The 24451-nt window shown below is 48.2% G+C and overlaps 1 protein-coding gene across 1 annotated transcript in view; it reads left to right on the top strand.

The window, feature by feature from the left end:
* Positions 1–24451, top strand: part of LOC144770918 (uncharacterized) — a 124655-nt gene that overhangs the window by 86597 nt on the left and 13607 nt on the right. Inside the window, exons 2-3 of the mRNA XM_078655733.1 lie at positions 4807–4933; positions 22258–22368. Coding sequence (XP_078511859.1) covers positions 4807–4933; positions 22258–22368 — 238 coding nt within the window. The remainder of the gene's footprint in view (positions 1–4806; positions 4934–22257; positions 22369–24451) is intronic.

Here is a 24451-nt window from a genome sequence, read left to right as displayed (position 1 = left end):
GGGGCCGCGAGGAGTGGAGTTGACAGGCAGCAAGTAGGGATTCACAGCCCACGAAGCAAAATACACACAGTCCGCTGCAAAAGACCAGGACCCTCTCTCAGCGCAGGAAGCGCCGAGGTCCCTGCCCGCAGTTCTTTTAAAATCCAGGCGGGAGGGGGCGGGAAGAGGACCAGCTGCGGCGAGTCAAGAACACAACGCCCGCTGGTCCTCGCAGTCCTGCAAGGGTAGTAGGCGTCTCCAGCAGCTCCTCTCCCGGGGGTGTGTCCCAGTTGACAGTGGTCACGAGCGGCTCCCGCGGAGCGGGGGCCGCGAGGAGTGGAGTTGACAGGCAGCAAGTAGGGATTCACAGCCCACGAAGCAAAATACACACAGTCCGCCGCAAAAGACCAGGACCCTCTCTCAGCGCCGGAAGCGCCGAAGTCCCTGCCCGCAGTTCTTTTAAAATCCAGGCGGGAGGGGGCGGGAAGAGGACCAGCTGCGGCGAGTCAAGAACACTACGCCCGCTGGTCCTCGCAGTCCCGCAAGGGTAGTAGGCGTCTCCAGCAGCTCCTCTCCCGGGGGTGTGTCCCAGTTGACAGTGGTCACGAGCGGCTCCCGCGGAGCGGGGGCCGCGAGGAGTGGAGTTGACAGGCAGCAAGTAGGGATTCACAGCCCACGAAGCAAAATACACACAGTCCGCCGCAAAAGACCAGGACCCTCTCTCAGCGCAGGAAGCCTTGGGACAAATTTCTCTGATCTGTCCACCATAAGGCCGCTGTTCTCATCATCGGAGTGACGGTCACCCTGTCGTCGAATGATCCGTGAATCTGTTTCCATTGGATGACTAGTTGTTCCTGCAGAGGACGCATTCTCAGTCTGCAGTGAGGAATCAGAGGTATGCATGATGAAATTACCCCCAGCAGAGATTTGTAGCGGCGTATTGAAAGACACCTTCTTTTTTGTAAGTCTCGAGCCAAAGTCTGCAGTTTTTCCGTCCTTTCCAGGGTTGGGAAAGCCTTTGAGAGTTTTGAGTCCAGGATGGCTCCCAGGAAACGTGCCTTTCTGGACGGATCCAGAGATGATTTGTCTTTGTTTAAAGTGAGTCCCAGGTTTTGAAACCAGTTTGTACAAGCCTGAACAGCGTCCCGCGATGCTTCCCTGGACGGTGCCTTCAGCAACCAGTCATCCAGGCAGGGGAATAATTGAAAATGGTTCCTTTGCAGGAATGCTGCTACTGGCGCCAGCACCTTCGTGAAGATCCTCGGGGCTGAGCGAAGACCAAAGGGTAAAACCCTGAATTGAAAGTGGCTCTTGCCTACTGTGAATCGTAGAAACCTTCTGTGTGCTGGGTGAATCGGTACATGAAAGTACGCATCCTCAAGATCGAGCGTGACCATGAAATCCCCCGGATTGATCAGCCGCAAGATGTCTTGAAGAGAGACCATCCGGAAAGACAGGGAGATGAGATGGGTGTTGAGCTCCCTGAGATCTAAAATGGGGCGCCATTTCTCCAGCGTCTTCTTTACCAGGAAGAACCTGGAATAGAATCCTTGTCCTCTTTAGTCGGAGGGAACCGGCTCTATAGCCCCCTTCTGGAGCATCTGATGAACTTCGAACCACAGAAGGCGCAGGTGTTTCGATGGAATTGCTGCAGGGGGCTTGGGTGGTGGGATTTGCGTAAATTCCAAGGTATGGCCTTTTCGAATGATGTTTAGCACCCAACGGTCCGATGTTATCTTGGACCAATTCCGAAGGTATTTGGTTACCCTGCCTCCAACTGATGACTTCTTGGAGGAGGGAACAGTAGAAAGAGCCTGGAGGCCGCTATTGTCGCTTAGACGTATCACGTCCCTGGCGAGCCTGTTTCCCCTCGTTGTAAGGCCTGGAGTAATTGGAGGATTGGCTCTGCCTTTGTTGATAAGGCTGCCGGTATTGCTGGGAACCTGAGCCGTAGGATGAATATCGCTGTTGCTGATATGATCCTCTGTAGTTCGTACCTCTGCCTCTAGATCCTTTAAAAGGAGTCTTGCGGTACTGAAGCGTACCCAAAGATCTGGCGGTCTCAGTGTCTTTTTTGATGTCTTGGAGAGTGTCGTCAATTAGCTTTCCGAATAGCACTTTCCCATCAAAGGGAAGATCTAGGACCTTATTTTGGATCTCAGGTCGAAACCAGGTCGCCTTCAGCCACCCCTGGCGACGGAGGACTGCAGCTCCAGCCAACGAACGAAACGGCGTTGTGGCAATGTCCATGGCACAGTCAATGATCTCTATTGAAGTCGCCTCCCCCTCTTGTAAGATCTTTTTTGCCTCTGATTTCGATTCTGGAGGAAGCTGATCCAGGAACGGAGCGACATCACACCAAAGCTGACCGTCGTATCTGCCCAATATTGCCAGGGCATTGGCTGCTCGCACCAGAAGACTCGCCATCGACGAAAATCTCTTCCCAGCATTGTCCAATCTCCCTCCTTCCTTGTCCGGAGGAGTTGTTAAGGGTGCAGAGTGGTTGCGGGATGTTCTCTGCGCCGCTTGCGAAATAACTGAGTCCGGTTTTGGGTGGCCCGTTAAGGCAGCTGATCCATTGTCGGGTGCTTTGTACTTTTTATCTAGACGCGGTAGTAAAGGGACCACCGTCGCTGGGTTCTTCATAGCCTTAAGGCCTTCCTCCCACAGATGTTGCACTATAGGTATGGACCTTGTCGTCTTCCGATAAGGTTCCTTGAAGTCAAACAAGAAACATTCCGAGGCCACCGCAGGCATAGCCAACTTGAACCTGCCAGCCGCTCTTTTCATCAGCTGATGAAAACCCCCTACGTCCGGTGGTGGGGAATCCACCGGATCCGGACATGGGGATGGAGGGTCCAGAATGATGTATTCATCCCATTCAGTAGCTTGATCAGTTTCATGATCCAAATCAAGATCCTCATCCGAGGAATCATCATGGCCGTCTGCAGGTCTGGAAGGCTCTTGCGGAATAGTTGCCTGTGGCTGAGGGGACGCCTGAGCAGGTAATTCAGGAGCAGCCGCTGAGGCAAGAGCCGAGACAGGGGATGCTGGCACTACTGGAGCCAGAACCGGCCTTGTAGCCTTAGATTTGTAGTCCTGCAGCATCTTATGCAGGTCATACCCTCCTTCAGAGTCCGTCTCCTGACATTTGACCAGAAGTTGAAAGGGACTGTTAGCGTAGCCATATGAGTCCTGATCATCCTCATCCGACTCCTCTTCATCAAATAGCAGAGCTGGTGGCAAGGGGGTTACTCTCCTAGGAGATGTCATCTCCGGCGTAATTCTTGTGACAGAAATAGTGATCCTTTTCTCCGATGCCAAAATCGTTGATGGTTCCGTCGACGATGGTACTGTGCGTGCAGCCGTCGTTGATTCCGTCGACGGAACATGCCTCGTGGACGCTTGTACACTCGACGACGAGATAGGCGTCGTCGACGATGAAATTGTCGATTATCCAGCCGTCGTGGTTAATAAAGTTATCATCGTCGAGGCTCTCGTCGACGACACTGTTGTCACCATTGTCGACGACGCTGTCACTCTCGTCGTCGACTACGCCGTCGACGTCGCTGTAGTCGTCGACGCCTTCGTCGACGATGCCGTCGTCGGTGACCCTCCCTTCAACGCTGTTGGAACTGTAGTCGACGCTTCCTTTCTCGGCGACGATCCCTTCGTCGTAGAATGTTCCGTCGACGAGCCCGTCGACGGAACCAATTTTAACTTTGGCTTCAATTACTTCATCGACGGAACCTCCGTCGACGACGCCTTCATCGTCGAGGACTTGGAACTTCTGTCAGAAGATTGGGAAGAGGGTTTCTTGAAGGCTGGATCAGTCTTCAAACCCTTGGAAGGCGTATAAGGTCCTACCCTCTCCTTTTCACTATGGTGAGGAGATTCACCTGGACCTAGGCTCTCAGACTCTTTGGGGGTCTTTTTTGAGGCCTTAGAAGGATATTCCACAGAAGGAGAAGGGGAACCCCTACCCCTTTTGACTGACCTTCTAGTTGACACATCTGACGATGAATCCTCACTGTCACTGGAAACTCCGTGTTTCCATCCTTCTGTTTCTGGAGCCAGGTCAGAAGTCTACCAGCACGATCCCGGAGGGTCTTGGTAGAAAAAGTGCGGCAGATTTTGCAGTCCTCTGCCTTATGATCCGGATAGAGGCAATAGATACAAGCCTTATGTTTATCCTCCATAAACAACCTTTTCTTGCCACAGGTGGAACATGGCTTGAAAAGGGCCCTCTTCTTTTCCTTATCAGCCATCCTTTTACAATCCTGAAGAGAAAACTTGAAGAAAAAACCTTTGAGAAGAGATGAAATGAGCAGAGCTCCAAGGAGACTCCCTAAGCACAACGTGCGGTAGAAAATCGGAGTCTCTGAGGTTCCTTCAGGAGGGTTCTATGGGGTGAGGCTCTTCTGATTGGCTGATGCCTAAGTTTGGTCTCTTTTACAAAAAGAGGGTGATATGCTACAAAAGGGAATGACGCCTAGGCCTTTTTCTTTCTCTTTTGTACCTACTGCTATGGTTTTTTTGTTACCGAGACTCCCATTCCGATGACGGGAAATGATACAAAAGCATGGGAATCTAAGAAAGTTCCAATACTGGGGCAACTGACTATATAAACCAGGTGCTTCACATAACATTAGACAATGTTTATTATTTTTATTTGTGTTTCTTTTCCTTTGATCTGAGCCTCATAATTGTAGATATGATTGCAAAAGTGTGAAGTAACGCCTTATTTAAAATGAATGTTTAGTTATGATAGTTCATTCATCTAAGTTTGTCAGTATTTCATGTGCACTTTTCTGTTTTCTGTTCCAGATGCAGGTGACTCTGCATGAAACTGCAGCCTATTTCTCTGAAGAGGAGTGGAAGCTTTTACACGAATGGCAGAAGGAACTTTACAATAATGTGATGAAGGAAATCCACCAAGCCCTTCTCTCTCTTGGTAAAGTGATACTCTTTGTTTTCTAGAGGGTTGTGAAGTGTGTTAGACCTGGATCCAGTTTAAGGACAGAATGTGTTGTAGTTGGAGTTCTTGCACCCATATAGAATACAATACAAGCAGTAGAACCCAGGCATTCAATTCGTCCTTCCAAAGACAGGACATAAAAACTGGGCATTCACTTTCTGATTTTTTTTAGGTCGAGCCTAGCACAGCATGCATGCTCTGCTCTAGGAAAACGACCTCGCTCGTGTGTGTGTTTTTTTTCTTTTTTACCTTTTTTTCTATTGGGCGTTGCTTGCGAAGACAGCACGTAATTGGGCAAAGGTGGGTGCATGTCCCACTTTTCCCAGGAAATATATCCGCCCATGGCCTATGGCTTGCGGGTACGAGCAAGGGCGCCATCTGTTTTTAATTGGCGCGTTCGCCGCGCTCACTCGCCCTGCTTCTGTCTCTCGCATTGCCCCTGCCAGTGCTCTGTCCCGGGTAGCCAAGACATACTGCTGACTAAAGCTTGAATGACGACAGGAACCAGCGCGCGCCTTTAGACTGCTACCACATACACGCCTCTCAAGCTGGCCTGTGTGGGAATATAATTGCTGCACGGAGGCCCACTTATTTATTTTGGAAATACGTGTAGCCAACAGCATAAATCTGCGAAGACGTGCTTTACGTACTCCCATGCTGTGTTCTTCTGTGGAGCACTTGCTGGCGCTGGCTTTGGGTTTGCACTGAAGTTAAGGACACGGGAAGGCGAGCGCGGACTCCTGAAGGGGCGTGCTCTCTTCGGACCCTGACAGTGCGCGCTGACTCCTGACAGTGCGCGCTCTGTTTGGGCCTGGACTCCTGCCGGTGCACTCTGACTCCTGACTGTGCACGCTTTGTTTGAGCCCAGACTCTTGCCGTGCGTGCGGACTCCTGCCGGTGCACGCTCTGTTTTTTAAAGGAAAGTAGAAACACGCTCATTTATAAACTGCACCTGGTGAGCTGCGCCTTGCTGTTGAATGGGGTGTAAATCTGTTTAGTTGAAAAAACTGAAACCGCTGAGGCGTCCTATTCATATCCCAATTGCGGGTATTAAATTAAACCCTGAAATATTTCTTGTCACTTATACTTAGATATGACTACATTTGCCACACTGGATCTAACACAGGGTATACTTATTTGTGGGAATATATACTCGGAACATGCAGTATGCTAATTCCGTGTTGATGCAGTGGCTTGCTGGTGGAGGCCTGGAGAAGCAATGAATTGCTAATTGTCGGATGTAAAGCACTACTTATGTATTTGTTTACCTGACATCGTGGGCGAGCGTTTAGAAATAGTTTGGGGTTTGCTTCTCTGTTGCAAATTATTGAATGTAGGCTCGCCCTCGGCCACGTGCGGTGGGCGATTCCCCAAGCATTTATCGAATAAAATAAATAATCTGATCATTCATTTGTTGCCGAAGGAGCGGTATAAATTAATGCTCAAGATGAGTACGATAACTCTGCGTGGCTGTGGTTATGTTTTTAAAGTGTTTCATTACCAGTTTTATGGACCAGTAGCACTTTAGTGAACTGGATGGCGGCTCGGTTCTGGAGTATTCACCCTGAACAGAAGTGGTTCGTTCTTATTGCATTTTCTTCTTTTTTATATATATATATTTTTACAGATGATTCATATATGGTAGACTAGCGGCCGGAGAGGTTTGTTAGTAATTGATTACATAGGATAGTCGCCAGGTAGCCCCTGTTATGGATCTGTGGGAAATTGTCTGCAGAGGCCTGTGTCAAAGCACATTGGGAGGTTATGTTTTGAGTCAGTTTTTCCCCCTAGAAACAACAATCTGCGAGTCCACTGGAGGTGCTTCATAATTGTGCAAGTCCTCTGATTTCAGGGCCTAGGCTATATTAACCTGTTTACCGCGGCGGCAATTCCGCCGCGGTGCGGGCGTTCAATTGCGCGGGTGGGCCCGCGGCGGCCAACGGATGTGCGCAGCACTACCGAGGTAGTGCTCGCAACGGCCTTTGGCCGACGAACACACTCAAGGGTTAATTGGGAAATGCGCCCAAAGTGTGCCTCAATCTGCAGCTGAGGGTGGCTACTGGCCCCTCGTACCAAGCTGAATGGGGGCTGGCAGCAGCTGGCTGTTAACACAAGGCTGCACATTTGCATCTGATGGCCTTTCTGTGCACTATGCAGGGTGATTCCTGTCCAAGGATGGCACTGTATGTTTAGCCACCGAAGATGGAGGCCTCAGCGTAGGTGCTTTTAACCCTCTCTTAATGTTCAGCCTATCTGTCGATACCTGAAAGCCTTGTCTGTCATGTGGGTTGGGGTAAATCAACATCCTTTACCTGTAATAAACATTTCCCTCTACTTCCCTGAAGCCCATCTTTCCCTTTCCTCAACTATATTAGCATTAGCCTAGTTGTCAACGGAACTTGTTGAGCGCTCCTGGGCCAAATCTTCAAAGAACCCGACTGATTTTGACCAGCCTGAGATTTGTGAGCCTGAAAAACTGAAGAAAGAAATGCACAAAGAAACACAATGCCATACTGCTTAATTGGAGGAGTGTTGATTTTCTATGAAGTTTGTTCTTTGGGAGGTTTGTGCTTCTCACCAGGCCCCCAAAGTAAGATAAGTATGCAACCCCTCGAGCTAGTAGTAATTCATTTGATTTCCTTGGGATCTCTTTGACTATCCCAGAGTTGATGCTGCTGGGGACAGAATATTACTTATACATGATTTCCAGAACAAAGGCCCGGCCCAAACTTAGGGCCCAATTTAGATTCCGGTAGAAAGGTTGCTCCCTCATAACAGTGATGGATATCCCGCCCGCCTAACTATAAATCCCAGTGTATCCTCTGGGATTTATATTTTGGCAGACTAGATATCCATCACCATTGTGACGGAGTAACCCGTCTGCCGAGATCTATATCAGGCCATTAGATGCCATCCGGCTGTAAACTGTTTGCCTAGAGGAAAGAAGCAGATCCAAGATGAAGATTAGGACCAACCAGATGCCATTCTGACTGAAGCCACGTGTGGAGGACAGAGGTCCAGCCGACTAAAGCCACATGTGGAGGACAGAGGTCCAGCCAACTGAAGCCACGCATAGAGGACAGAGGCTCAGCCGACTGAAGCCCTGTGTCGAGGACAGAGGCCCAGCCGACTGAAGCCCCGCGTGGAGGACAGAGGTCCAGCCGACTGAAGCCACACATGGAGGACAGAGGTCCAGCCAACTGAAGCCACACGTGGAGGTCAGAGGCCCAGCCGACTGAAGCCACACGTGTGCAGGACAGAGGCCCAGCCGACTGAAGCCACACATGGAGGACAGAGGCCCAGCCTACTGAAGCCACACATGGAGGACAGAGGTCCAGCCAACTGAAGCCACACGTGGAGGTCAGAGGCCCAGCCGACTGAAGCCCCGCGTGGAGGACGGAGGCCCAGCCAACGGAAGCCAGGCATGGAGGACAGAGGCCCAGCCGACTGAAGCCAGGCGTGGAGGACAGAGGCCCAGCCGACTGAAGCCCTGCGTGGAGGACAGACGCCCAGCCAACTGAAGCCACACCGTGGATGACAGAGGCCCAGCCGACTGAAGCCACACATGGTTGACAGAGGTCCAGTCGACTGAAGACACGCGTGGATTACTTGTAACCAATGGATTCAGTGTTTTGAGATTCCTAGATCTGACTCATTACAGTAGTGGAGCCGTGAGGCAATATTTTCTGGTAGTGCAGTCTGTCTACCTTCCGCCCTGAGAGGAGGGGTCTCTGTTCATGAAGATGTGGCACATAGAAGCCCACTCCTGAAGAGATTTGAGTTTGGGGTCATATTTGATATGAAGACTTTTCACAACCGATTTAGGGACTTAGGGAGAGAAAAGGGGCCAAGTGAATATGGCCAGAGATGCTAGAGCATTACAGGCCGGCTACTGATACCTCAGTCTTCTAGAAACTGATTTTCAGCCAATGTGGACCATCCATTTCTTAAGATGCAGTAAGTAGCCCATTAAGGCATTATACTGGACATGGGTGTCATTTAGGTGGAAAGTATTACAGGAGTGGCCCCTTGTCTTAATGTGCCATGAAGGGGACATACATATAAGTAGAGTAAATGAGGGGAGAATGTGGAGCCTTGAGGGACTCCTGTACAAGAGTTAAACATGCATTCATTGAAATGAAGAAGCACTACAGTGCATTTACAACAACACATTTACTACTACAACAAAGTAAGTTACAACACATTACATTAACAGTGCCTTTAAGGGTGGGTAGGCGGTGGTTAGTTACATTTAGAGGTAGTATGGTGTTGGGTATGTTTAGTTTTTTGGGTAGCAGGGGTTTGAGGATGCAGGGATGAGTAGTGGTAAGGAGTAGTAAGCGGCATTTAGGCTTCAGGGATGAGTAGTGACAAGGGCTAGTCAGGGTGTTTTAAGATTCTGGTATGTGTAGTGCATTGGGGTAGTAAGGATGTTTTAGGATTTATTGATTGGTAGTGGTAAGGGGTAGTGATTTAGGGTTCAGGGATAGGTGCTGGATAGGGGTAGTAAGGAGTTTGTAGGGTTCAATCAATCAATCAGTTCACTTATAGAGGACACTACAAACCCGCGAGTCGCATAGGTCGTGCGAATGTGAGATGTCGTTGGTGTCGGAGCTGGGGTTGGAGAGTTCCTTCACAATGATGTAGAGCCCTTTACTGTTGTGTGCGTTGTTATCTAGGCGGTCCTTGAATGAGGCCCACTTGGCAGCTCTGATGAGTTGATGGTATCTGCGGATGGTGTTCTTGTGGGCTGTGTAGCTGTCCGGTGATCGTTCGCTGAGCCAGTTCTTCTCTAGTTTCCGGCATGTTCTTTTGGAGGCCTGGAGGTCTTTGGTGAACCAGGTGGCTTTCTTGCTGGTGTGGTTGTTGGAGGGTGTCTTGAGCAGGGCGAGGGTGCTGGTGCAGTTGTCGATCCACTGTCTGAGGTTGCGGGCGGCGGTGTTGGGGTTGGTGGGGTCGATGGGTGGGCTCTGGGCGAGGGTGGTGGTTAGCTGGTCTTGTGTGACTTTGCCCCAGCAGCTGCAGGGCATCTGTTGGGTGCGTTGGTGCGTGGTGGGCTTCCTGAAGGTGAAATGGATGGAGCAATGGTTGGTCCTGTGGAGTTCGGTGGTGTGGTTGAAGGAGACGTGGGGGCTTGCGGAGAAGATGGGGTCAAGCGTGTGGCCATGCGGCGTGGGTGGGTGTTGTCACGAGCTGTCTGAGTCCGAAGTTGGTGAAGTTGTAAATCAGGGTGGTGGAGTTGTTGTTGTTGTTGTTCTCGAGGTGGAGGTTCAGGTCCCCGAGGAGGATGTAGTCCATGTAGGCGAGGGAGTGTGTGCTGATGAAGTCGGCGATGGCGTCGCTGAACTGTGGTCTGGGTCCGGGGGGTCTGTAGATGAGGGTTCCTCTGAGGGTGGTGTTGGGGTCGGTGTGGATCTGGAAGTGCAGGTGTTCAGCGGTGCTGAGGGTGTCGTCCTAGTTGGTTGAGACTCTGAGGGTGTTCTTGTGGATGATGGCGACTCCTCCTCCTACTCCGTTGGTGCGGTCTCTGCGGGTGATCTTGTAGCCTTCCGGGATGGCTATGGCGATGACTGGGTCCGAGGCGGAGTTCAGACAGTTCTCCGCCAGGAAGGCGACGTCTGGGGCGGTTGAGTCGAGGAGGTCCCAGAGTTCGACGGCGTGTTTGCAGGCAGATCGAGTGTTGAGCAGGATACATCTGAGGTAGTTGGGTTCGTTGGTTGGCGGTTTGGCGGGCCGGATGCTGGTGTAGCTGCAGTTCCGGCAGGTGAAGGGCCCCTAGGTGCGCTTCGGGGTGGCCCGGTAGCAGGTGTGTTTTCGTCCAGCGTTGAGTGCGTGGAAAGTGTTGGGGTCGTAGTGGATTCGGGCGTTGTGGCGTCCGAGGGGACCAGGTGTTCTGGCGCTGGGCGCGACCCAGGCGTGGACGGGCGCAGACAGGCTGGCCTTCGGCGCAGGGATGGGTAGTCGCAAGGGTAGTGAGGGATTTTTAGGGTTCTGGGATGGATAGTGTTCAGGGGTAGAATCGGTTTTTAGGGATCAGGAATGGGTTGGTTTAGGGGTACTAATGGGTATTTAGAGTTCAGTTTGGGAATTGGTATGGGGTAGTAATGCAACTATAGGATTCAGGGATGGGTATATGTAAAATGTGGTAAGAGTTTGTAAGGTTCAGGGATAGATAGTGGTTGTGGGTAGTAAGTAGTTTTTAATGTTCTGGGATGGGTGGTGAATAGCGGTAACAAGGGATTGTTTAGGGTGCATGAATGGGTAGTAGTAAGAATAAGTAGGAGTGTTTAGGGTTAGGGGTGGATAGTGGTAAGGACTAGGAAGGCGTTTCTATAATTCAGGAATGTGTGGTGTATAGAGTTAGCAAGGGGTTTTTAGAGTTGAGGTTTTGAGGTACTGGGTTTTTAAGAACCGGCACAGAACCGGTAACCCAGCGGTGCCAGGGGATCAACACCCGGAGACCTCGGGTTCTCCTGAGTCAGACCTACAGAAACTCAGAGTCTTCTAGGTGAAGTCAAAGATTAGTTTATTGGCTGCAACCAAGGTAACAGGGTCCTAGAAGTACAACACGGGTATATTCTCAGGAGACTGCACACTTTCACGAAGTCAGGCTTCTCTTCTTATACGTAATTTTCAGCCTTGGGCAAAACATTCCTTGGATTCGTGGTATTTCATTTATAGTTCCTGATTACAAAAGAAAAGCAGAGTCATGATGACATGTACATATTTCACGTCGTGCTGCCCATAACAAATCATCCGGCAAGGCCCAACATTTCATCAGATATCGCTGGACCCCTAATAAAAACGGTCACCTCCCCATCATAAAGCAAGTGAAGAAAAGGAGTGGAGAAAGATGTGAGCGAGATATGGCAGGTGTGCGCGCTGAAATGGTTTTATGGCTGGTTGAGCCTAGATGCTATCTTGCTCGCCACTGGGAGGGAACTGACCTAACGAGTTCGGCCTGGGGCAATGGTTCTAACTTGTACTGGGGTCAGGGAGAAGTCGATTAAGGAGTATGTGTCCTTGTGGAATCAAATTCAACTGGATTAAGGCCTATGTAAAGGGCAACATGTAGCTAAGGGTTTTAGAATGTAAATGACGATTTCTAGGTGAAATCGTCACTCGAATACGCCGAAAATACATGTACTTGATGTACTCGTCATTCTCGGTTTTTTGATACCAAATTCGTCCTATTTCGACAAAGTTTTTATTCTCGGGTCTAGTACTTTTATATGGATCCAGATTTTTCAGAACCACAGACCCTCCTTTTCTCCTATCCTCATGTTAATCTGAGTCCAGATCTATATTCCTAAAGTCATTGAGATGTTGCTACAACATCATTCTAGTGCTGAGCTCATGTCTTGACACAGGCTTCCTTACACATGATGTAGCGCAGAGGCCACATATTGCAGGAGCACACTGTATGCATAGACAGAACAGGAAAAGAATGGCTAAGACCATCCATCCCAATGACCATCAGAACTTTCCATCCCCAGGCAGATATCAGTTCCCAGAACCATCCCATCAACGACCAATCTCCTTTATCCACATGAATAGATTCGGAAATCTTATGTAGTTTGGAGATGGCCCCGTACACTGTCGGAGCATTATCTGGAATAAAAATGCAACAACTGGACTGGATCAATTTGCATACTCCACCTCGGTCCGCAAGTATTACATCCAAAGCGACCCGGTTCTGAAGGGTCATAAGTCGATCCGACTGGAGCTCAGCAGTCAGGTTACTAAGGGTACCAGCAGTTTCAATCACGGTGGATTCAACTACCCTTGTCAATTGCCTTATGTTTCTGCTGTTAGCCATGGCTCCCCAGAACGGCAGAAAACCCATTGCAAAGTCACCAAATTCTTGACCTGCAGTGTCTTCTTTACTCAAAACACCTCTAACTACCCTTGTCCGATGGTAATCCGCCGCTGCTGTGTAGGTGGGAGGTAACAGAAATGAAACAAAACATGAGCCCGAGAAGTCAGGGGGCAACCATGTATAGGCTCTATCATGGCAGATGAAATAGGTACCCTTAGCGGCTAAAAAGGCAGGGGAAGTCTGAGATCCAAAAACGTACGTTTCTGTACAGACACTCTTCCCTAGCTGAGCTCTGGGATTCCTACCAATACCTTGCAGACACAGGTGACCTTGATGGGGTACGATCCAGATAGGGGACGAACTCTTGGCTTGCTGTTTCTCACTTAATGTAGTGCCATATCCGGTCACATTCCAACCTACATATGCAAGTATCTCATCATCCGGGGTATCTTCGTAAGAAGTTACTTCCTTGATCATGTCAACTATACCCTTGACTAGGGCGCTAGTCTTGAGGTTGTCTTTTACAGAACGTAGGGGTTGGATTTCTCGTGCATCTATGAACATTGTCCTATATGCCCATGCTGACCCATTGTGACTAAATGGCAGGACCAAATAGGGGATACCTCTATCCGTGGTGTGGGGCATGAGACCACACACCCAACAGGGAAGAGGTGTGGCGCCGCGGCCAGGGCGACTGACGCTGGAATCTGGGGACCACGGTTCGATCCCCGGCTCCGGCGGCAGGTTAGCCCAGCACCATGTGACTCTGGGCAATAGCTCGCTTAATCTTCCCGACGGCCCCCAGCGCCTAGAGACCCTTACGGGTGATTGTGCGCTTTACAAATGTGGACTTTTACTTTAACAGTTGGTTGTGTTCATTACAAGTTGGTGCTGGTGTAATAACTGAACGAAGGAGTTATTGATGAATTCTAATCTCCTATTTGATTCGTGGTCAGGCAAAGGGTGGAAAGAATGAGAGGAAACAGTAGGAGGAGGTATGGGTGATGTAGTGGGCGCAAATGTCACATGCAGAGAGAATAAAACATAGCTTATCAAAAAGACCATTACGCTGAATAGCATAAAAATACACACTATTATAAAAATTTTCTTCGTCATCGTGTTCAAAAGTCTCTGCTTAAAGTTCATTTGTTTGGCAGGCCTCTCCACATCAGGAAACTCCATCCTCTCTAAGGTGCTGCCCGCGGTGGTAGGTTGTTTCTGCTAAAGAATGCTTCCGTCAGTCTAGGGCAGCTCCCTTGGACCAACTGGAACCAGCGACCTATCGTCGTCAGCTGCACCCAAAAGTCTTTAATCAACCGCGACCCTAGCAGCGGAACCCGGATGGCGGTTCGAAAAAAAACAAAAATAAGCAAGTTACCTAGATGGGAGAATCTGCACTTTCAAAAATAGGATTTGGGAAAAAACACACATTTTTTATTAGTCCACAGGTTTTTCTCTCGGATCATAAAATAAATCACTTTTACTTTAGTCTGTTTTTCTTGGTCGCAAATTGTAGCGTCTTTTCCCGGGTACTGTCTGGTCGAGAAATAGTAGCTCAGGTTCCACAGAGTTCAATTGTTCTGGTGGTGGCGCAGTTTCTTGAAAAATTTTCCCACTTTCACAGTCAGGATTAGCTTCTTTTACACGTTCATAAGTTGTGCGCTCTGAGTCAGTGCCTCCTTTCCGGACCCATTGGTCATGTGGCAGAGGGAAGGGTATCTTCTTACAATGGATCCCGTGGACCCAATTGGCCTTCCCCTCCACCCTAACAGCCGACCTTGTAGACAGGAGGACGAGGTGAAGCCCGGTCCATCTGGGCTGGTCGTTTCTTGTTCTTTGGAAGTTTCTGACAAGCACCCAGGAACCGGGGTCAATGGAGTGACCCGGTGTCTCAGAGACCGGAGGCAAGGTGTTGTGGACCTGTTGATATAAAACACGCAATTTAGCCGTCAATTCATACTAGTCAAGCAAAATGGGGTGTTGCAGCTCGCTAAACTTCGTGGGCCTAGGCACTCCCCATATGTTGGCTGGCCGACCAAAGATTATTTCATAGGGGCTGAGTTTCACTCGCGAATGCACAGTCATTCTGGTGGATAGGAGTGCTAAGGGTAGAGCGTCAGGCCATTTAAGACCTGTGCTCGCTTGGATTTTGGCCAATTTAAGTTTAAGCGTGCCATTGTAACATTCCACTAATCCAGCTGATTGGGGGTGATTTGCAGCGTGGAACTTCTGCCTAATGCCTAGCCCTTCACACACTCTTTTCATCACACAGCCCACAAATTCACTTCCGTTGTCAGACCAGACCATTCTAGGCATTCCGAACCTGGGGAAGAACTCTTTCACAAGGGCTTTCGCTGTGGACAAGGCAGTATTGTCCCTTACGGGATAGGCTTCTACCCATCTTGAGAAGGCACAAACAACCACGAGCACATATTTTAAGTTGTTGCACCTCTCCATGTGTATGAAATCTAGCTGCAAAACCTCGAACGGATACGTAGGAGGTGCAAAATGACCAGCTGGAGTTGGGGTTCCCCTACCAGGATTGTGCGTCAGACATACCATGCAATTCTTGACAACATTCTCTGCACACTTGGGAATCCCTGAATTCTTCCACACTGGGGCCAACAACTCGCAAATCCCTTTCGCGCTGATATGGGCCATCCCATGAGCCATTGTAACCACTGCAGGCACATATGCATCGGGTAACAACCATCTCTGTTGCTCTGTCGATTCAATCCAACAACCGTTTGTATCCATTCTCCCTGTACTTTCTCTCCACATGCTTAACTCTTTCTCCGTGGCCTCCGCTTGGATGGACTTCACACTTTCTATCGTGTCTTCACATATTCCAACATCACCAGTCCATCTTTCAGGGCCTGCGACATACATCCGGCTCATCATATTCTTTGCAGTTTCCTTAGCAGTTTCATCAGCAAATGCATTTCCACGACCAACATCATCAATCACTTTCTTGTGAGCACTACATTTCACGATCGCTACTTTCAGGGGCAACGTCAGTGATTCAAGAAGCTCATTCACCAACTGACCATGCTGAATCTTAGCTCCATGCGAAGTCAGGAACCCACGTTCTCTCCACAATCGTCCAAAACTGTGAGCCACTCCAAAAGCATACTGGCTGTCGGTATAGACAGTCACTTTCATTCCTTTAGATAACACACATGCTCTCGTCAGTGCCACGAGTTCAGCGGCTTGAGCTGAACCATGCGGTATTCGCGCAGTTTCAATGATTGTGTGCAAAGTTGTGACAGCATATGCTGTAGTCACATTACCATTTGGGAGTTTAAAGCATGAACCATCCACCCATAATGTACCATCACTTTCAGCAAGAGGAGTGTCGAACAAATCAACTCTCCCTTTCGTCTCTTCCTCTGTTCCGAGGAAACAATCGTGCTGTTCTGAAGCCTCCGATTCCTCTGCAATTGGTAACAATGTGGCTATGTTCAAGGTACTGCACCTTTTTATGTGCACATGGCTCGCTAGTAGCGTCAATTCATAACTGGACAGTCGAGCACTAGTTAAGTGCTGTGTCCTGGTCCTATTTAACAACGTGTCTACTGCATGCGGGACCATCACGATTAGTGTATTATTCATTACTAGACCTGCAGACTGTCGAATAGAAACAGCTGCTGCTGCTGTGGCCCTTAAACAACTTGGCAATGCTCGTGCTACCGGATCCAAAGTTGATGAAAAATAAGCGCATGGCCGCTGTCTATCTCCGTATAACTGAGTCAGCACAGACAATGCACAGCCCTCCTTCTCGTGGACATATAATGTGAAAGGCTTACTGTAGTTGGGGTTGCCTAACACAGGGGCCGAACATAATGCTGTGCGTAATTCGAGAAAACTTTTCTGACACTCATCAGACCAAGGAATGGGATTGGGTGTATTTTTACACGTTCGTGCCAATAAGGGTTTGGCTAATAACGAAAAATTTGGAATCCACTGTCTACAGTACGATGTAATGCCCAAGAAAGCTCGTACTTCTCTCTGCGTTCTTGGCACATTCAATTTTGCTATTGCCTGAATTCTTTCTGGGGTCAGTTTCCTTCCCTCCTTCGATAAGAGATGACCTAAGTAGGTCACTTCTTGTCGGCAATATTGAAGCTTGGAAAGTGACACCTTGTGATGCAGATCACATAGATGACGCAGTAATGTCAAAGTGGCCATTTTACAGATTTTCTCAGTATCCGCAGCGATGAGCAAATCGTCCACGTACTGTACGAGAGTGGCACCTTTGGGCAAAACCATGGTGTCAAGCTGACTTTTCAGGGCTTGACTGTATATTGAGGGGCTTTCGCAGTAGCCTTGAGGGGCGCGTTTAAAGCGGAAGCTGCGACCTCCTAAACTAAAGGAAAAAATATCCCTGCTTTCCTCAGCAATCGGGATACTGAAGAAAGCATTCTTCAGATCAATCACCGAAAACCAGGAGGCAGAGGCTGGAATCATAGTCAATAATGTTGTAATGTCGGGGACAACTGGGAATTGTGGCACCACTATCTTATTTACTTCTCTAAGATCAATCACGAATCTATACACAGGTGGCTGAGAAGGGTCAGTTCGTTTTAAAACAGGCAGAACAGGACTATTGCAAACATTGCCTTGTGTTTCTTCAATTACGTCTTTTTCAATCAATTCGTAAACAATCGCTAGCAAAGCTTTTTCGCCCTCATTGGATATTCTGTATTGGGGAATTCGTGGCATTTTGACATTCGACTTCAATGTTACAACATATGGTGGAATTTCTAAAAGACCTACATCATTCGGACCAGTAGCCCAAAGAATATCTGGGAGAAGTGCCAATTCTGCTGGAAGTGCATTTCTCGACAAATACATGGGAGAAACCACTTTCTTACCTAAAGTAAGTTGTACTCCTGAGGGAGAACAGTACAAAGTCGCATACAATCTTTTTAGCAAATCTAATCCTAGCAAATTTTCACCACAACCTGTTGTCAAAATAAGGGGTGCTTCGAATTCACAAGGACCAACAGAAAGAGATAAAGGGTCAGAAATCGGATTTCTAACCGGGGCGCCAGAAAAACCTACGGAAACGTTCATTTCGCCAGACAAAGGTGCGCCAGGGAGTTTGGAGTGCATAATAGAACTCTTTGTAGCACCATTATCCAACAGAAAAGGTTCTGACACACCCGATGTAATCACCTCAACGTAAGGTCCACTCTGATCTACTGGAACTGAAACAACTCCCTCTCCTTGTCTAAGGCTGTCCTAGCAATCATTATTCTCCCACTGCTCATTTTCTGTGTAATACTCATCAACGTAGTATTGAGCTGTCCTGTCAGATACGTTCTTTTGCTGGTCAAACCTGTTCATAGAGTTTTGTGGTGGAAGGGGACGTGCGTCCTGAGGGGCGTTTCCACGCCCTCTACCTCTAGGCGCTTGCTGACTACCACGACCTCTTACGCCAGAAATTCCATTTGCACGTTGTGGCAGGGCAGGACAGTTATATTTGTAATGACCCTCTTGTTTGCAATATAAACACTGGTTGGGACCTACGCGGTTTTGATTGTAATCGAATCTTTGCAAGTTTCTCTGATATTGTTGAGGCTGCTGAAAAGTGTTCTGGTAGTGATTCTGACCATTATTATTTTGATTACCACCACCACGTGGCGGATAGGCTTGCTGTAGCAAAACCTTCGTTTTGAGTTCTCTAGTTTTCTTTTCTACTTTATCTTTCTCATCTTTGTCTCTATTCTCGTAGTACTGTGCGGTAGCTAATATCTGGGCTGAAGATGAGACTGCCCAAGAACCTTCCGAATCTTTTAATTTCCTACACAAATCTGGAAGCAGATTGTGCACAAATTTATCGACAAACAATCTCTGACCACCTTCTGTGGTCATATCTTGACCGCTGTGGTCAATGAATGTTTCTTCAAATCTGGTGAAGAAATCTGAAACAGTTTCTTCTTTCTTTTGCTTGCATGCAGATAACTTATCCCAGTTTACGCGTATTGCAGGCATTATCGTTTTCATGTAATCTACTATTCTACCAGGTAGTTCCGCTATCAGAGGCTCAGGCTTGGCACCACCAACTTGTCGTGCATCTGCAGCAGTAATATTAACCCACGTGTCACCTAATTCCTGGTCATGATCTACATGACGAATTTTTCCCCATAAAGGCTGTGGAACAACGTTCCCGAATAACATATCGATATCGGCCAAATTCATTATACATGACCCAGCAGTTTGTGACAATTCTTTATAGTACCCTGCAGGATTTTTACGCGGATCTGGTAGTGTTTGTTTGAGTGCTAAAACTTCAGCTCGCTTCCATGGGACATGTACCCATACGCGGTGAAAGTGGGGCAGGACAGGTGGGACAGCTGTCGCGTCACCCTCTCTCCATTGTGGGGGAACTTCTCTCATAGGGTATTGTCGTGCCTTTTTCCTACTAGATGCACTAGATTCCGATGGTGACCCAGAACTGCTTCACTTACTTCGATATGATAATAGCATTTCAACTGCTTTTTCCACATCGGGACCTACAATCATACCCTCTCCAAACTTAAATCGTACACGGCACATATCTCACGGGATGCATTCTTGATCATTGTCTTCTAAATCCTCGCCAAGAAAGACGCACATCTGTTCGAACACATATCTCTGTGTCGCTGCTTCCCATTGATGGAAGACTTCAATGACAGACTGTACATCATATTTTGCAGTGTCCATGACCCATTTCCGAGCTAAACTATTCAGGGAATCTCTCTCTTGATAATCAGGCAGTTGACTTCGCAACTGTCTTCTTCCTATGTTAGGGGTCGTAGCAGGCGACCCAAAAAGAGGTAAAAGAAGATTGGTAACAGTGCTGGCCATTTTCTGCCGAAGGGAAGGTGAAACTGAAGGACAAACAGATGAAAAAACGGGGTGAGATAAGGCGGGGGTAGAGATGGCAGAAGAGGTATCAGGAATAATAGATGTGGTACTAGGCAAAATCATAGAGGGGGCATTAGGAGATGTAGAAAGTATAGTAGGCAAAATCGTAGAAAACATAGGTGAAACAGAAGTGGTCGGTGGGCCTGGAGGAAGCTGCACCGTAGAAGTAGGAGCCAGCTGAAGAACAGCTGGTGGGTGCTGTGGAAGAGCCAGAGGCGCAGCTTGTGCAACTAAAGGTTGCGGGGGTGCTGTAGCATTCTGCGCATAGGGGGGTGGTGAAGTTAATAATTGCGACATTAATGGGTCTTTTTCACGCTCTTTTGCTGTCCCTTGCTGAAGAGACGGCAAAACTGGATAACACTTATCTATTGCCATTTTACGTTGTCTGTGCAACTGTTCATTTATCTGCTCTTCCTCATTATCTTTAAACTGCACGGCAGCTTGCATTACTGAAAGTCCCCCTTCTCTCTTATTTTTCTTAGCTAATTTAATTTCTTTTTGTTTGGCTTCTTTGCGCCATAAGCGGAAAGAGTCAAACATCGCAGGCCGGGCTTTCTTTTTGAAGAGTTTAACTTCAAGGTTGTCTAAGATTTCAGAATCAAAGCTACCATATTGGGGCCATTTTAAAACACCATCCTTCCTAGTGTATTTAATCCATACCTCGTTGTAAACGATGGGGCCTACCCCATGTTTAACGTATAGCTCGTAAGTCGGAGTTCCAACTGGAGGAACCGGACATGAGTCCTCCAATCGGGAGTCCCTATTATTACTACCAAGACAAAACCAATTCCCGAGTCTAAGACTAGGCATCCTCGCTCTCTAGTCTAGTTCCAAAACTTCAAAGGATTTATCGATTACGATCTTTCTCGTGAATACACGAGTCCTTCGGTTATGGTGCTTGCAAGAACCAATAGAAACCTTTTGTATCTCCAAGATACCACAAAGTAAGTCCAACTAAGGACTGGGAGACGCTCCACTTATACTTAACTGAAAATATCGATGGCGTCACCAGAAGACTCGTCTCAGCGTTTCGCTCTACCGAAAACTTCAAGGGTCCAACATCAGGGCGATAGCCAGGGCAGCAGTCCTTGTAGCCGTCGGGAAGCGGGGAACCTCGCAGCAAAGACCTTCGGACCACGTCGACATGCAGGGGTCGATGAGGTGGTGGGCCCTCCTCCAGAATTTCCACACGAAGCTCCTCACGATCTTCAGGCTGATTGGTACCACTGGAATCGCCCCAAACGCTGGGCGCCAATTGAGGTACTGGGTTTTTAAGAACCGGCACAGAACCGGTAACCCAGCGGTGCCAGGGGATCAACACCCGGAGACCTCGGGTTCTCCTGAATCAGACCTACAGAAACTCAGAGTCTTCTAGGTGAAGTCAAAGATTAGTTTATTGGCTGCAACCAAGGTAACAGGGTCCTAGAAGTACAACACGGGTATATTCTCAGGAGACTGCACACTTTCACGAAGTCAGGCTTCTCTTCTTATATGTAATTTTCAGCCTTGGGCAAAACATTCCTTGGATTCGTGGTATTTCATTTATAGTTCCTGATTACAAAAGAAAAGCAGAGTCATGATGACATGTACATATTTCACGTCGTGCTGCCCATAACAAATCATCCGGCAAGGCCCAACATTTCATCAGATATCGCTGGACCCCTAATAAAAACGGTCACCTCCCCATCATAAAGCAAGTGAAGAAAAGGAGTGGAGAAAGATGTGAGCGAGATATGGCAGGTGTGCGCGCTGAAATGGTTTTATGGCTGGTTGAGCCTAGATGCTATCTTGCTCGGCCACTGGGAGGGAACTGACCTAACGAGTTCGGCCTGGGGCAATGGTTCTAACTTGTACTGGGGTCAGGGAGAAGTCGATTAAGGAGTATGTGTCCTTGTGGAATCAAATTCAACTGGATAAGGCCTATGTAAAGGGCAACATGTAGCTAAGGGTTTTAGAATGTAAATGATGATTTCGAGGTGAAATCGTCACTCGAATACGCCGAAAATACATGTACTTGATGTACTCGTCATTCTCGTTTTTTTTATACCAAATTCGTCCTATTTCGACAAAGTTTTTACTCTCGTGTCTAGTACTTTTATATGGATCCAGATTTTTCAGAACCACAGTTTGGCTAGTGAAATGAGGTAGTTAGAATTGCTAGAGTTCAGGGATGGGTAGTAAGGGTTTTTTGAGGTTCAGGGCTAGGGGGTGTTTTGAGGTAGCTATTAGGGCTCACTGGTTTTGTCTCTGTACCACTCTGTGTGCTGTCTGCATTGTGTTATCCAGGGCTCATGGTGTAGTACTCACACTGCTGTCAGTGTTTGCAGTCATGCATGCAATGCTTTCTGTTGGTGGTTTCTGTGCCGCTTTCTTTCCCATCATTAGCCCCCCTTCTATTTCCGGGCAGTGGTCTATTATCTCAGATGCAGACCAGTAAGAATCCACTCTTTGCTATTGCCTTTTCCTCCTGATTCCACTTGTTTTTCTCTCAGTTCAGTAGGATTTTGCATGTCTCCGTTGCTCGAGCACTGTACATTCACACTTTCATTCTCTTTGCATTTCACTTAAGGTCCTCTGATTGCCACAACTGTGTTCTCATTAAGAGCCAAAGAAAAGGAAGACAAGTGCGGTGTGGACAGCCAGGCTGCTGGAAGGACGCACATCGACAACAGGTCCCCAGGTGAGCGGAATTCAGAAAATGACTCAAACCGAATGTAACCCTAGTGGATGTTCTATGCTCTCCATGTCCATTACCCACCCCAGTTTCCACACTCCAAACTAACAAAATCAGGCTCACAGATCTGACTTACCACTGATTTATGAAAACCTTGAGGAACACAGTTGTCATGAAGTCCGAACATGTATTCTTTATATTTACAGAGTGTCGACAGCCGCACGTGGTGCTGTGATGGGAGGGGGGGGAGGAGTCGCCATTGTGTATAGAGATAAATATGTATGCAAAGCGATAGACTGCGGTATTAATAATTCTGAAAGCTATCAATTTTCGCTGCGCATATCTTCTACTAACTCTATTTCTGGCCTTCTGGTTTATCGGCCTCCTGCAACGATGGGAAACTTCTTAGATTCCCTCATTGAGGCAGTGATACCATTGGCTGCCGCATCCTCCAACTTTATAGTGCTCGGAGACCTTAATTTACATTTCGATGATCCTTGTGATGCAGTAGCGAGAGACCTACAAGGCACGCTGGGTGCATTTGGTCTGCACCTTGTCAATGTTGGTGTCACCCACAATAAGGGTCATCAGCTGGATGTTGCTTTTGCAAACTTTGAGAACCTGCAAGCCCTCCAGCCTTTGGATCTTCCCTGGACGGACCATTGTTTAGTCCCTCTTACATGGCTGTTGGGGAAAGAGAGAGATCCTGTGCCTAAACGGTATACAATGGAACGACTCTGGTCGAGGCTACCAGCTGATAGCTGGGCCACAGAGTTGGCAAGAACTTGTCCTCCCCCTGTCACTGACCCCATTGTTGCCGACCAGCATGTGGGAAGTTGGTTGACTAATACTTTAGACTCACTGATTCCGAAAAAGAGAAGGCCCATTAGGGAAAGGAGAGTCGGTTCCGCGCCTTGGTACACCCCTGAGCTTAGGGGTCTTAGAACATCATGTAAAAGGTCAGAACGGGCTTGGAGGAGAGAACGAACGGAAGAAAGTCGGGAGGACTATAAGATAGAGATGAGGAAGTATAAAGTCGCTTTGAAAGATGCCAAAAGGGACTTCTTCAGTGATAGGATTGAAAGGGCAAGTAACTCACCAGGGGAATCGTTCAAAATTTTTAAAGAGCTTCTGAAGGCCCCAGTTCCACCTGTTGTGCACGACAATCCTCAAGAAAAATGTGAAGAGCTAGCTGACTTTTTCCATTCGAAAATAGAGAAGATCCTGTCCTCGTTGCCTGCGACCCCTCAGATCTCCTCGGACCCTAGCCCAGTAATATGCTCCGCTGAGCTGTCCTCCTTCGGCCCTTTCTCTGAGGAGGAGGTTATAAAAGTCCTGAAAGGTATGAAGAGTGGGTCTCCTAGCGACCCGGTGCCTGTGAAATATCTTAAACTTGTAGCAAATACTTTGGCCTCCCCGCTTACAGATCTCATTAATCTCTCACTCTCCCAGGGCACTGTGCCTCAGAGATGGAAAAATGCAGTTGTCAAAGCTTTATTGAAGAAGCCTGGATTAGACTCCTCAAATTTGGCCAATTACAGGCCTATATCACTTCTGCCCGGCTTCTCAAAAGTCGCTGAAAAGTTGGTCAACCGCCAGCTCTCCCACCATCTAGAGTCCCACCACTTGTTGGGGGACTCCCAGACGGGCTTTCGCCCTGGTCAAGGAACAGACACAGCCTTATTGGCAGTGGTGGAGGAAGCAAGGAGCATTCTTGATTCAGGGGGGTCAGTGGCAGTGATCCTCCTGGACTTGAGTGCTGCCTTTGACACCGTAAGCCATCAGGTGCTCCTCCAACGTCTGTTAGGGGTGGGTGTGACAGGGATGGCCTTTAAATGGCTTGAATCCTTCCTCTCCAATCGTTTCTATCAGGTCTTGGAAGGGGCAGAGCAGTCGTCCTTGTTCCCTCTTCAATGCGGAGTCCCTCAGGGCTCATCTTTGAGCCCTACCTTATTTAATATTTACATGACTCCTCTTGAAAGAGTGGTTTCCCCCTCAGGAGTGAGAGTCATCAGCTATGCTGATGATACTCAGCTTGTGGTAGGCCCTACCCAGCTGGTGGAACAACCCGAAGTCTTTCATGACTGCC

The sequence above is a fragment of the Lissotriton helveticus genome, chromosome 7 (genome assembly GCF_964261635.1).
Source record: "Lissotriton helveticus chromosome 7, aLisHel1.1, whole genome shotgun sequence".
NCBI classification, from domain to species: Eukaryota; Metazoa; Chordata; class Amphibia; order Caudata; family Salamandridae; genus Lissotriton; species Lissotriton helveticus.
Note: the sequence above shows the minus strand (reverse complement) of the source record. Positions and strands in the feature narration are given on the sequence as shown.